General features: G+C 43.8%; 1 protein-coding gene across 5 annotated transcripts in view; it reads right to left on the reverse strand.

Annotated features, from left to right (window-relative positions):
• The window catches only part of FDFT1 (farnesyl-diphosphate farnesyltransferase 1), a 29,410-nt gene that overhangs the window by 13,714 nt on the left and 722 nt on the right, over nucleotides 1-14,974 (reverse strand). Inside the window, exons 2-3 of one of the 5 annotated variants that reach the window (XM_019965790.2) lie at nucleotides 3,348-3,445; nucleotides 2,152-2,335 (exon numbers count right to left, since the gene is read on the reverse strand). The exons of 1 other annotated variant lie outside the window; for it this stretch is intronic. In XM_019965790.2, coding sequence (XP_019821349.1) covers nucleotides 2,152-2,335; nucleotides 3,348-3,445 — 282 coding nt within the window. Of the gene's footprint in view, nucleotides 1-115; nucleotides 241-2,151; nucleotides 2,336-3,347; nucleotides 3,799-14,974 lie in introns of those variants that run through there. 3 more of the 5 variants (XM_019965789.2, XM_070794395.1, XM_070794394.1) reach the window with 3 other exon arrangements.

Below are 14,974 nucleotides of genomic sequence, written 5' to 3' on the forward strand. Positions count from 1 at the left end.
GTGGGAATTCACTGGCCATCTATTTTATATATGGTAATGTATATGTTTTAATGCTACTATCTCAAATCACGTAATTTTCCTTTTAACCATGTTTTAAAGGGACAGTAAAGCGTACCAGGAATTGAGTAGGAGGGTTCTGGAGGCAGGCTTTCTGGATTTGAATCCTGGTCCTGCCACTTAACTTCACAGGTAATTTCAGGCAAGGGGCTTAAAACTAAAACTGTGCTTCAGTTTCTTCATCTATACAAAACATGGGGAACAGTGTATCATAGACATTACATGTTAAACTCCATTAATACAAAATAAAGAAGATGATGAATCGATAATGAAATGCATTTCATAACTCATAGCTCAATAAATGAATGCTATTACTGCTAGTATCATTTAAAAGTAACCCTTTGTTATTCCTCAAGCTATGATTGGAGGTAGATCTCTAAAACTACAAGTCTCCACTAGCACCAGGTGAAAAAGATGTACTCTAATTTAACCCATCACATACAATGATTGTTCTAGAAAGCCTCTGGTGCTCATGCTCAGTCACTCAGTCATGTCTGAGTCTTTGCGACCCCATGGACTGTAGCCTACCAGACTCTTCTGTCTGGAAGATTTCCCAAACAAGAATACTGAAGTGGGTTGCCATTTCTTTCTCCAGGGGATCTTCTGGACCCAGGGATCAAACCCTGCATCTCTTGCATTGGTAGGTGGATTCTCTACCACTGAGCCACTTGGGAAGCCCCTAGGGAACATTGAGATGTGGCCAAATCAAACCTTTATTTATAAGGTATGGAAGAATCGCTTATTTATGTGATAAGATATGATAAAGATATGACTTTTCTAAGATAAAATCCTAGAAAAGTAGGATCTAGGCACATGCATAAAAGAAATCTGTGAAATTTTCTAAAGCTCAAGATTTTAGTTAGAACCCACTTTACTCCAACAGAATGGACTACATACCTAATATTTACAGAACACTCAGTATGTACCAGACACTACTCTAAGTACTTTACATGTATAAACTCATTCAGGCCTCACAGCTCTCACTTTATAAAGGCAGAAACTCAGGCATGAGGAAGTTAATGAGCGCATCCAAGCTCACACAGCTGCGGATGACAGAGGTCATCCTGCTTCAGTCCTCACTCAGTCCAGGTGCAAAGAGCCCACTCCCTACTACACAACTGCCACCCACTGTGAGCTGCACCGTTTGCCACCAGACTTAGGGTGCTCCAGAGGCCAGCGGGGTGACTGTGGCCAGCTGCATTCTTGGGTGCACAAACTGGACAAAGCGTCTTTCAGGACACTGGCATTTGAGAGCTCTTTCCACAGGAAGAAAGGCTGGACTTACCAACAACATCCTGGTAATCATAACAGCAAATAACATCTGTCTAAGAGCTCCACCCGGAAAAGGCAATGGCACCCCACTCCAGTACTCTTGCCTGGAAAATCCCATGGATGGAGGAGCCTGGTGCGCTGCAGTCCATGGGGTCGCTAAGAGTCGGACATGACTGAGCGACTTCACTTTCACTTTTCCCTTTCATGCATTGGAGAAGGAAATGGCAACCCATTCCAGTGTTCTTGCCTGGAGAATCCCAGGGACGGGGGAGCCTGGTGGGCTGCCATGTATGGGGTCGCACAGAGTCGGACATGACTGAAGTGACTTAGCAGCAGCAGCAAGAGCTCCACCTATTGGTAATTCTTTCCATCCTCGAAACCACACTAGGAGACAGGGACTTTTAATCTATTTTATAGATCAAAGAATGGAATCACAGGCAGCACCAGTTAGTGAGCACGAGTGTGGGGCCGCCAATCCAGAAAGTCTGGCTTGATGCACCTTCGCCACGTTATGCTATGCTGTCCTGAGACTGCTGGTTTTGCAGTTCCCTGCAGGCTCACAGCTCAGTAGTAAAGAATACACCTGCCAATGCAGGTGACACAAGTTTGATCCCTGGTTTGGGAAGATTCCCTGAGCAGGAAATGGCAATCCACTCCAGTATTCTTGCCTGGAGAATGCTATGGACAGAGGAGCCTGGGGGGCTACAGTCCACAGAGTCGCAAAAGCAACTTAGGAACTAAACAATGACAACCAGGCACACAAGCTGGCTGACAGCCACCCCACCAATCATGCACGCGACTGCACCCCACTAGTCCTACTACCGTTGGGAAGTCCTCCAGGACTTGTCGGTCCTTTTCCTTGCTCTCCGTGAACCGCCAGTCAGGCTCATAAAGGTATGAGTGGAAGTTGTGTAGCAGTGGCACTTTTCTTTCTATACTGATAGTCATGTCATCTTCCAGTGTGTCCAAAGCTCGGAGAACCAGATAAAATATGCATACTGCATGGCTGTAAGAAAGGAATAACCACTAATACATGTGAACAAACACTCAAAGATACTGTTTCAAAATCACATTTCATTTTTGCCAGGCCATTTCGAAAACCCTCCTACACTCTTAACTCTACAGACCAATGAAAGGATACCCAAAGCTTTTCCTACTTAAGGCAACTTCTTAGCTTTCCTTTCTTAGATGGGAACAATGGAGTTCTGTAATTTATTAAAAAAATAAAAAAATGTTACCAGCTGGATGTCACTACTACTCCCAGAATGAGTTACATTTAACTAGTGAAGAACTGTAGAAAGACCAAATGGGTAGACAGAACTATTATTTTGCAGATAAAATAAAGTCAAAAGATATAATAACATCTCAGTCTAAATACTATCATGTATGGCTGGCTGGCTCAGTAGTGTCTGACTCTCTGCAGCCTCATGGACTCCAGGCTGCTATGCGCATGGAATTTTCCAGGCAAGAATACTGGAGTGGGTTGCCATTTCCTTCTCCAGGGGATCTTCCCCACCCAGGGACTGAACCTGAGTTTCTTGGCAGATGGATTCTTTATCACTAGCGCCACCTGGGAAGCCCAAATACTATACTTACAGGCAACTGGTCTAAGTCATGTATATAATCTGCACAGAGGCAACTTCAGAAGAATTAACCCAATACACTAGAAATGCAAGGTAGCCTAAGGGAAGCCAAGGAAAATACATGAACCGCTCAGAGACAGGTCCAGCGGCCAGGACTAAAAAAAGTTAATAAACACCCCCCCCCCCACCACCCCCTCAAAGAACTGGGCAGGGACACGATGAGATGGCCAGGTGCCTGGAAGGCCCAAAGTAAACACAGGCGCGTTTCAACCGCCAACATTTCCTTCACCCACTGGGGCACGTTCTGGCAAAGCCACAAGCACCACCGAGACTGCAACGCGAGGAACTGTGTCAAAAAGTAGCTTCGAATGACTCTGCAGGCCTCTGGCAAAGCTTTCCTCCCCCAAGTCAAAAACTGCAGCCTCTGCCACTCACCGCATTTCCCCATCCAGCGCCTGGATAACAGCTGCGAAACTGCGACTGGTCTGATTCAGGTACTTGTAGCATGTTTTCAAGCTGCTGCTGAGCGAGTCCTGCGGGCAGAGGAGACACACGGCGGTGGGAGACGCGGAGGTGCTGGAGTGGGGCTGGGGCGAGCGGCCGGCTGCCGCGGGGCTCCGCAGCCGGCAGCACACGCCCTCTCCCCGCGGCCGGTCCTTGGACGGCCAGGCGGCGGGAGGCAAAGGGCAGCCGCGCGAGGGGGTGCCCGCCCCCCTGGGTGCCGCGCCGGGACTCAGCACCAAAGTCCTCTTGAAGAGGGACATGGCCTTGGTGCTGCAGGCGACTGCGGCCATGGGAATCGCAGGGCCAGCGCAGTTTTTCCTCCATAGACCCGAGCCGAGAGAGGAGGCGCCCACCGCTGGGCGGGACGGGCTCTCCCTCACCCGCAATAGGCTTGGGGCTCCTGAGCACAGAACAGGCGCCCGCCGCCCGCCCCCTGCGGGCCCCGCCCACCCCGCGGCCAGCCCCTCTCACCCCACAACCCGGCCCGCCGCCCGCCCAGATGTAAGCCCCGCCCAGGTGCTAGCCCCGTCCCGCCCCGCGGCCGCAGGCTCAAAACTCTGCCATTCTGCGCCTGCCTCTGAGTTCCCCTTCTCCCCAGAACCCATAGGCTGCTTAAGGGAACCCAGTCCTCTTTTGAGAAGTTTGCTCTTTCTCCTGCAACGGAATCTCCCCTCGGCCAAACTTTAGCCAGGGTCCTCTGAATCCTCAACCTTTGTACTTCTGTGCTATCTTTGCATCGCTCAGCTCTACCAAGAACGCGGTTAAATTGGTTTAGCCAGAATCCCCCATAACCCATATATGATCACCCTCACTTTCTGGCCAGGTTCCTCTTCCCCCACTTATCCTAGCGCCCCGGCCTGCCTCCAGTAAAAATCGATAGGTAGTTCAAGTAGAATGCTCTTTACCCCATAGGTTTCCTCTTAGTAATTTTTCATCCACCCGCCCCTACACTGTGTGGAACTGAGCCCAGTTCTATACTGAAGTCTCTTCCTTTACTGCAAACGCTTTTCTGAATAAAATCTTTTCTGACCTCTTTAACTACTGTCCTGTTCTGGTTTTATTTTAACACCTGTTAAACCTCTATTAGCGGAGAAGGCAATGGCACCCCACTCCTGGAAAATCCCATGGATGGAGGAGCCTGGTAGGCTGCAGTCCATGGGGTCGCTAAGAGTCAGACACGACTAAGTGACTTCACTTGCACTTTCATGCATTGGTGAAGGAGATGGCAACCCACTCCAGTGTTCTTGCCTAGAGAATCCCAGGGACGGGGGAGCCTGGTGGGCTGCCGTCTATGGGGTCGCACAGAGTCGGACACGACTGAAGCGACTTAACAGCAACAGCAAACCTCTATTAGGGGTTTCCCAGGTGGCTTAGTGGTAAAAACTCTTGCCTGCTAATGCAGGAGACAAAAGAAACGGGTTTAATTCCTGGGTCGGGAAGATTCCCTGGAGGAGGAAATGACAACCCACTCCAGTATTATGCTGTTATATTCCAGTATATTATATATAATTATATATTATTTATATATAATATATAATATAGTATATTATTATATATTATATAATATATATTATATTCCAGTATACTGGAAAACTCCATGGACAGAGGAGGCTGGCAGGGTACTATTTCAAGGGGTCGCAAAGAGTTGGACATGACTGAGCACACACACACACACACACACACACACACACACACCTCTATTATCCTCTGGAAATCTAATTATTCCTTTTATAAAGATTTCTAATCATCTTTCCCTTTCAAATCAATGAACCATAACAATCCTTATGAACTTTATATTTACTCTTCCCTAAGGAAAACAAAAACTGTTTCTTAAAAAAAAATCCGTATTTTAATACACAACCATATCAGAAAGAATTGCTCTTTTGTATTTATTTTTATGGAGACTTTATATTTTAGAGCAGTTTTAGGTTCAGAGAGAATTGAGTTCCCATATACCACCCCCCAACCAGTCTCCCTGCACTCTCTTTTTAAGAGAGAAACAGGAAATAATTTGCAATATCTAACAAGGGGATGGTTTAAAAGAATATGTGTGTGTGTATATATATATACATATATATGTATATGTATAAAAGTAAATCCCATAGTCACTTTGGAATGTTAACAGTGAAACTTGGGACCTTGCTGGGGTCCAGGTGAACCATGTTCTTTTCATTTGTGTATATTTCCTAAATTTACATAGATACATATTCTTTTGTCAAGAGAATAAAGCTTTTTTTTAACCATAAGAATTTCATTTTATTGTGAAATTCAAGTTAAAATTATTAGTAAAAATTAATATTTACTAAGCACCATATATTAGTAATATCATTTTGGACATACAGTCTGGCATATAAAAATACTCAGTGAAGGACTAATGAATAAATTAATCAGTTCAGAGAGTATTTTAAGAGCAATTCATCAACTCCTCTCTCAAAATGTGGAAAGACTTCACAATAAATAAAAGGAACAGCTCTTTTCTGAGCTCTGAGCCAGCTCTTCACATACAACTTGATTCCTTTCCCTGCTCTGCCAAATGTTTTCATCCTCAGCTACACCTAAGGGTTTGGGGGCTGATGTCAAAGCTAGATTGCACTCCTTCTGAAGAGTAACAATCTTTAAGAACATGCCCCTCCTTTCCAAAAATGCCCTCTACAATCTTAAAAGAGACCCAGGTCACTAAATCACTTATCTCCTTCTGCCATCAGTCTTTTTCTTGGCACCTATTTGTTTCAATACATCTGTAACAATTTCCTCAAATTACCAAGAAGATACAGGGAAGATACAACTAAAAAACACACTATAGAAAACATCACTATTACAAACATTTCCACTGCTTGCTTCCCAGGAGCTAAGGGAGATTGGGGAGGGAGTGGGAAGCTAAAGCTACTGCAGCCTGTCCCTTGAGTCTCCTGTTGTTTTCCTTTGCTGAGATGAGCATGCTCCCAAGAACTCTCCAGTGAGAGAAGAGGGATGAAGGGTATTGAGGGGAAGAGCGTGCAGTGGTGAGAAGTACAGGATTGTCCTCCCAGGACTGGGGCTCCAGCTGAAAAGCAATTCCACAAGTAGACAGTGACCAACCTTCCCCACAGCCTTCCGTTCAGACTTCATACAACACAGGTTTCCTCAGAAGGGAGGGAAAACCCCACAAACTTGAGAACTGAAGTTAGGAAATAACAAATGTAGTAACTACGACTTACTGGGCAGCAACTGTATGCCAAGCACAATACAAACAATAGCCTTGATCCTTACATAATCCTTTAAAGAAGGTATCATACAGATCTGCAATCCACCCAAGGACTTCAAGGCCAGATGTGTAGCAGAACTCAGAATCTGTAGTGTTTTAGAAGACAGCAATAAAACGCATACATATCCTGTCTTTGTGGAGTGGCTCCCTGTAACTGGGATTATCAACACTTTTTCAACTGTGAATAATTACCCTAAGTGGGATGACTTTAAATCAAAGCACATTATACCGCCAAATGACTTGGAGCCAGACTTATTAAAAACCTGTTTTAGACCATTTTGGAGTTAGGAACCTGTGACTGAGCGATTGTAAGCCACTATCTCTATTTTATGGATGAAGAAACTGTTGCTGAAAGTTAAGCAACCACAAGTAAGAGTCAGGATTTGATTTAACAGAGAAGATGTTAGTCCAAATAATAGGATTTAGACTTGATGGAAACCAGAGCTTCATGATTAGAAAACACTTTTTCCATTTTGTGCTAAGTGATGTCACACAGCTTGCAGCTGGCAGTATGCCTGCAGATTTATTGATATGCTTCTAAAAATTCAGGATAAATCAAGTTTAGGGAACCCTGCACTCCTACAGCGAAATCTTTCTATGATTGAAATAATCTCAACCCTCCATGTCTGCTAAGTATAAATCTTTTTCTCTAGAGTCTTTGTTACTTAAGAGAGAAACTAAGATAATGTTTAGTGAAGAAGTCTTAAGTGGCCCTTTTCTGAAATCATTTGCAAATATTTTGTTATTAATTTTATGGACTTCCCTGATAGCTTAGTTGGTAAAGAATCTGCCTGCAATGCAGGAGACCCTGGTTCGATTCCTGGGTCGGGAAGATCCGCTGGAGAAGGGACAGGCTACCCACTCCAGTATTAATGAGCCTCCCAGGTGACTCATTTTGCCCTTTTTTTTTTTGCATTTCTTTTCCATGGGGATGGTCTTGATCCCTGTCTCCTGTACAACGTCACGAACCTCAGTCCATAGTTCATCAGGCACTCTATCAGATCTAGTCCCTTAAATCTATTTCTCACTTCCACTGTATAATCATAAGGGATTTGATTTAGGTCATACCTGAATGGTCTAGTGTTTCCCTACTTTCTTCGATTTAAGTCTGAATTTGGCAATAAGGAGCTCATGATATGAGCCACAGTCAGCTCCTGGTCTTGTTTTTGCTGACTGTACAGAGCTTCTCCATCTTTGGCTGCAAAGAATATAATCAATCGGATTTTGGTGTTGACCATCTGGTGATGTCCACGTGTAGAGTCTTCTCTTGTGTTGTTGGAAGAGGGTGTTTGCTATGACCAGTGCGTTCTCTTGGCAAAACTCTATTAGCCTTTGCCCTGCTTCAATCCGTATTCCAATGCCAAATTTGCCTGTTACTCCAGGTCTTTCTTGACTCCCTACTTTTGCATTCTAGTCCCCTATAATGAAAAGGACATCTTTTTTGGGTGTTAGTTCTAAAGGGTCTTGCAGGTCTTCATAGAACTGTTCAACTTCAGCTTCTTCAGCGTTACTGGTTGGGGCATAGACTTGGATTTCTGTGATACTGAATGGTTTGCCTTGGAAACGAACAGAGATCATTCTGTCATTTTTGAGATTGCATCCAAGTTCCGCATTTCGGACTCTTTTGTTGACCATGATGGCTACTCCATTTCTTCTAAGGGATTCCTGCCTGCAGTAGTAGATATAATGGTCATCTGATTTAAATTCACCCATTCCAGCCCATTTTAGTTCACTGATTCCTAGAATGTCGACGTTCACTCTTGCCATCTCCTGTTTGACCACTTCCAATTTGCCTTGATTCATGGACCGTGAACTTCCAGATGTTCAAGCTGGTTTTAGAAAAGGCAGAGGAACCAGAGATCAAATTGCCAACATCCGGTGGATCATTGAAAAAGCAAGAGAGTTCCAGAAAAACATCTATTTCTGCTTTCTTGACTATGCCAAAGCCTTTGACTGTGTGGATCACAATAAACTGTGGAAAATTCAAGAGACGGGAATACCAGACCACCTGACCTGCCTCTTGAGAAACCTGTATGCAGGTCAGGAAGCAACAGTTAGAACTGGACATGGAACAACAGACTGGTTCCAAATAGGAAAAGGAGTACGTCGAGGCTGTATATTGTCACCCTGCTTATTTAACTTCTATGCAGAGTACATCATGAGAAACGCTGGGCTGGAAGAAGCACAAGCTGGAATCAAGATTGCCGGGAGAAATATCAATAACCTCAGCTATGCAGATGACACTACCCTCATGGCAGAAAGTGAAGAGGAACTAAAAAGCCTCTTGATGAAAGTGAAAGTGGAGAGTGAAAAAGTTGGCTTAAAGCTCAACATTCAGAAAACAAAGATCATGGCATCTGGTCCCATCACTTCAGGGAAATAGATGGGAACAGTGTCAGACTTTATCTTTTGGGGCTCCAAAATCACTGCAGATGGTGACTGCAGCCATGAAATTAAAAGACGCTTACTCCTTGGAAGAAAAGTTATGACCAACCTAGATAGCATATTGAAAAGCAGAGACATTACTGTGCCAACAAAGGTCCATCTAGTCAAGGCTACGGTTTTTCCAGTGGTCATGTATGGATGTGAGAGTTAGACTGTGAAGAAAGCTGAGCACGGAAGAATTGATGCTTTTGAACAGTGGTGTTGGAGAAGACTCTTGAGAGTCCTTTGGACTGCAAGGTGATCCATTCTAAAGGAGATCAGCCCTGGGTGTTCTTTGGAAGGAATGATGCTAAAGTCAAAACTCCAGTACTTTGGCCACCTCATGTGAAGAGTTGACTCATTGGAAAAGACTCTGATGCTGGGAGGGATTGGAGGCAGGAGGAAAAGGGGATGACAGAGGATTAGATGGCTGGATGACATGAGTTTGAGTGAACTCCGGGAGTTGGTGATGGACAGGGAGGCCTGGCGTGCTGCGATTCATGGGGTCGCAAGGAGTCGGACACAATTGAGTGACCGAACTGAACTGAACTGGTGACTCAGACGGTAAAGAATCTGCCTGCAATTCAGGAGACCTGGGTTAGATCCCTGGGTTGGGAAGGGATCTGGAGGGGGGCATGGCAACCCACTCCAGTATACTTGCCTGGAGAATCCCCATGGACAGAGGAGCCTGGCAGGCTAACGTCCATGGGGTTGCACGACTGAGTAACTACGCACACACACACGTTATTATATATTTGTGTTTGAGAGGGGAGAAAAATTCTGCTCCCTATTATCAGATGCAGCCAGGGATCTGTGACCCAACAGAAAAACAGCCACTGCTTTACAATCCAAGATACACAGTTTCTGGAACACCTCCAAGGACAGGTAATTCACTACCTCTGGAGACTGCCCACCTCAGTTTGGTTTTTCGTTGTCCCATAGGTGTTCCTCAGATCAGATCAGTCGCTCAGTCGTGTCCGACTCTTTGCGACCCCATGAATCGCAGCACGCCAGGCCTTCCTGTCCATCACCAACTCCCGGAGTTCACTCAGACTCATGTCCATCGAGTCAGTGATGCCATCCAGCCATCTCATCCTCTGTCGTCCCCTTCTCCTCTTGCCCACAATCCCTCCCAGCATCAGAGTCTTTTCCAATGAGTCAACTCTGCGCATGAGGTGGCCAAAGTACTGGAGTTTCAGCTTTAGCATCATTCCTTCCAAAGAAATCCCAGGGCTGATCTCCTTTAGAATGGACTTGTTGGATCTCCTTGCAGTCCAAGGGACTCTCAAGAGTCTTCTCCAACACCACAGTTCAAAAGCATCAATTCTTCGGCGCTCAGCCTTCTTTACAGTCCGACTGTTTTCTCTAATTAGAGGTATACTCAGCCATTTTAAAAAATGCCTCAGATTAAAACTGGCTCAGAAAACCTAAAACTAACAAAATTATCCCTGGAGAAGCAAATGGCAACCCACTCCAGTATTCTTGCCTGGAAAATTCCATGAACAGAGAAGCCTGGTGGGCTACAGTTTATGGGGCCGCAAAGAGTCGGACACAACTGAGTCACTGAGCATGGTAAAATATTGTACTCTGTGCTCATCAAACCTTAGAGCTAGAAGAGGGAATAGTCCAGGTCTCACTTTTCAAAAAATGTAAAAGATGCAAAGATAAGTGTCTGGACCCAAATGACCACCTTATAAATGATGTCCCCTGACTTCCAACATTCAGCTCCCTTGTCCTGCTATCATTTTTTCTTTGTAGTGCTTCTCTCCACATGAAATACTGTGTATCTTTTTTTTTTCTTCATTCTGTCTCTTCTACAAGAATGTAAGGTTTGTAAAAGCAAGGTCTTCACCTATTTTGTTCACCGTTTAATCTCAAGCTCCTAGAACAATATCAAGCATGCAACCAGTGGTCCCATGTCTGTTAGATGAATACAGGAAGGAAGGAAAGAAGGAAGGGAGTAAGGGAGGGCGGGACTATACAGCAGAATTGGAAAGAAGTGGAAAGGGAAGAAACCAGCAACTGTTGCATGCCTGTGATGTGTCTGGAGCACACACGACAGCGCTGGGATATGATCCGCTGTCTGGGGCCAGTAGAAGCCTGTGCTCTTTATCCCAGGGTGACCTTCAGAGTGGAAGCAGGAAGGTCTTCAAACAGGCCCGGGTCAGCATCCTGGAACCACCATTTAAGAGCTTCATATTTCAACCACTTTATGTCACAGTTTTATAACCTGTAAAATGGTAGTACCAATAGCTCTTATGTCTTTAGGGTTGTTGTCAAGATCAACTAAGTGTGGTAAATTACAAAATGGCCATAAAGTTTGTTGCTCTTTCCATCAGAAGATGGAGTCTTTCTCCACCTCTTTGCATGTGGGCTCCCCTTTTTTTGGCCAATAAGACAGTAGGAACTGTGAGTTAAGCATAAAGCTCAAGAGTGTGTGCACACTACGGTTTGCACAATTCCAGTCAAGAGTAGAGAGCCCCCAGCCTATAGCCTGTAAATCACACATGGTCCAGCCACATGCCAACTGGCCAACTGAGCAAACTCAGTAGGAATCAACCCCAAGCTGGCCCAGACCAGAACCCCCAGCTCTCCCAGAGAACTGTGAACTAAATAACAGGTGTTATTTTAAGTCACTGAGTTTGGTTTTTTTAATTATGGTGAAATATATTGTTGTTTAGTCACTAAGTCGTGTCTAACTCTTTTGTGACTCCATGGACTGTCATCCAGCAGGCTCCTCTGTCCATGGGATCTGTCAGGCAAGAACACTGGAGTGGGTTAACCATTTCCTTCTCCAGGGGATGGTCTAGACCCAGGGATCTAACCTGTGTCTCCCACACCAGCAGGTGGAGTCTTTACCCTTAAGCCATCAGGCAAGCCATGGTGAAATACACATGAAATTGCCCATCTTGACCATTTGTAAGCAGGCACTTCAGCAGTGTTAAGTACAGTCATACTGTTGTGCAACCAGACTCCAGAATTAGGCTACACAGTTTTGGGGTGGCAACCCAGTGAAAGCTAACTGATAATAGACTTCAAGTCTAGCACATAGAAGAACTCAAATGCTGTCTATTATTAACTTGATTAGTTTAACTCACAGTATAATCCCTAATCCATTCACCTGCCAAATTACTGTTCCCAAAATACTGCTTTCATCATGTCATGGGTGCATTTGACCACTGCCTGCTACCATGAATATAGCTCAGCTCCAGGATTCCCACATGCACCACTGCACTTTGTACTTCTTTTTTTTAAAGTTAATTTATATGGAGTACAGTTTCTTTACAATGTACTTTTTTTTCAAAATCCCTTTATCTATTTATTTTTTAAAGTGTTTATTTATTTACTTAGCTGTGCCTGGTCTTAGCTGCAGTACATGGGATCTTTGACCTTAATTACAGCATGTGGGATCTAGCTCCTTGTCCAGGGTTGGAACCTGGGACCCTGCATTGGGAGCAAGGAGTCTTAGCCATTGGACCACCAAGGAAGTCCCTTTACAATGTACTTCTAACTTGGAATCCTCAGCCCCACACACTGTGCACAGTCCTACCAAATGACTTGGCTCATACTGGCTTTACACACGGATGATCCTCACCACTAATCTAAATCTAATATTTCTTCAAGGCCCTACACATTACAAAGCACTTATTCTGTGTTTTCTGAAAACTTTTTGCTGTAAAATGGTTCTACTTCGCTAAAATTTCCTGAAACCTCAATGAACTTAAGATGACTTGGCATTTCCTAGGTTAACTTTTTTCTTTTTGGCCAAACTGCACGGGTGCCTGGGGTCCCAGTTCCCCGACCAGGGATCAAACTCTCACCCCCTGCACTGGAAGTGCACAGTCTTAGCCACTGGACCACCAGGGAAGTTCTCTAGGTTAACCTTTGTACACCTGTTCTCCATCAGGGATGAACTGAGGGTACACAGTTTCCTGTCTGTGTCCATCACACAAAGTGTGCTCAGCTTTCCGCTGAATCTGGACCACCCTCTGCTTAATGTGACTCTGTTGCTCATCACCTTAATGACTGTCAGCATGATGGAATCAAAAACGGTTTGTTACAGTATTTTCAGTATTTTTGTCTTCACTTAAAATATTTTAGGGACTTCCCTGGAAGTCCAGTGGTTAAGACTTCAGGCTCCTAATGCAGGGGACATGGGTCTGCTCCCTGGTTGGGGAACGAAGATCCCACAGGCTGCAAAGCACAGCCTAAAAAAATAAATAAAACATTTTATAAATAAAGTGCATTTTTTAAAATTAAAGCAATTATGAGTTATGTTAATTAGAAATACAGTATCCATAAGAAAGGAATTTAAAGTTCTGAAATAACCAGATCACACCTAAGGAATATTGTTCAGTTTTGAATACTAGACTTTAAAGTAAGAGAGACCAGGTTGGTTAATGATCTGGAAAAAGTAACATATAATGAATAACTACAAGCAGAACACAGAACATTTGGCTTGTATATCATTGTTCTTGAAGAGAATGAGACTTGTCTTAAAATACTTCAAGTGGCATATTACAAAACAAGGATTAGACTCTCTTGACTCCAAAGGGTGAACAAAGAGTAAAACTTCAACTCACTGTTAAGAAACACTTCGTAAAAACCAGAACTGTCTGGAGGGGGCCAGTCTCCAGAGGTAGTGAATCACCTGTCCCAGGAAGTGTCCAGGAAACTGTACATCTTGGATTGTAAAAGCAGTGGCTATTTTTCTGTTTTGGGTCACAGATCCCTGGCAGCATCTGATAATAGGGAACAGAATTTTTCTACCCCCTCAAAACACACAAATATACAATAAAATAAATATTTCCAAATAATTTCAGGAAAGGACCACCTAAGCACTCTTAGCCAGAATCTCCTAAGTAAACAAATATCTATCAACCAAGGCATAGGAGCAATTTAAGGCTATATTTCCTTTAGGCATCCCTTTAAAAACTAATCCCCTATCCCAGGCAGAGGTGACTTTTTCCTTCAGTAAATTTCCTTACCGCATGTATATTCTGCCATAGTTACTTAAGTTTCTTTTGTTTATAAAACTAGAGGTTTCTTGAGGGCACTGCATCAAGATACATCAAACAAGGCTCCTGTTTTCAAACAGCTTAAAATCTGGAATCAAACAGACTCTTAACTCTGAAAGGGACTCTGGGAACATAAAACCCATCCACAAATAACCAGGATACAAGACTATGGGGCTGATACAAGATTAAACAGTGCTAGAGAAAATGGTTGAGGGAGGGTCAGAGGTAACATGAAAAGGCATCTCATTATGGTGCCTGCCTAATTTCTATGAACAATTTTATAACATTTTATCGACCGGACAAGAGAATGAGCTCTTTGGGTGTCTAATTTGTCTACACATGTTATCCTGCCCTTCTGAACCCAGCATAAAGCCTAAAACAGAACATATGTTTTATAAATGTCTGCTGAGAGGTCAAGAGAGGTAGCAGTCACAGAAGCTAGACTGTGAAGGAGAAGGATTCTGAGTTACATCACAAAGGGAAAATTTTTCTGATGGAAAATTATAGTGTTTAGAGTATATTCAAACAAAGGACAGTATTTGTGATGTTTCCATTGGGGAAAAGAATTTATAACTTTTGATATAACCCCACTACTTTAGTTGAATGTGTCTATTCATTTAAAAATCACTTAATGAGTTTCTTGTTGGAATAAATACCATATTTATTCATTGCAAATTCACTGAACAAAGGGTACAGGAGTGAGGCAGATGAAATACAAACAAACCCAAGTCTGGCCTTCAAAGAGCCAACTGTGTAGCTAATCGACAGACAGACAAATAATTAGAACTTGCAAGAGTAGATAAGTGTTCTAAAAAACTCAGGGAGCACAAAGGACGAAGGGACTGCTCAGACTGCAGGAAAGAGGTGGGGAG

Source organism: Bos indicus, chromosome 8 (genome assembly GCF_029378745.1).
Source record: "Bos indicus isolate NIAB-ARS_2022 breed Sahiwal x Tharparkar chromosome 8, NIAB-ARS_B.indTharparkar_mat_pri_1.0, whole genome shotgun sequence".
NCBI lineage: Eukaryota > Metazoa > Chordata > Mammalia > Artiodactyla > Bovidae > Bos > Bos indicus.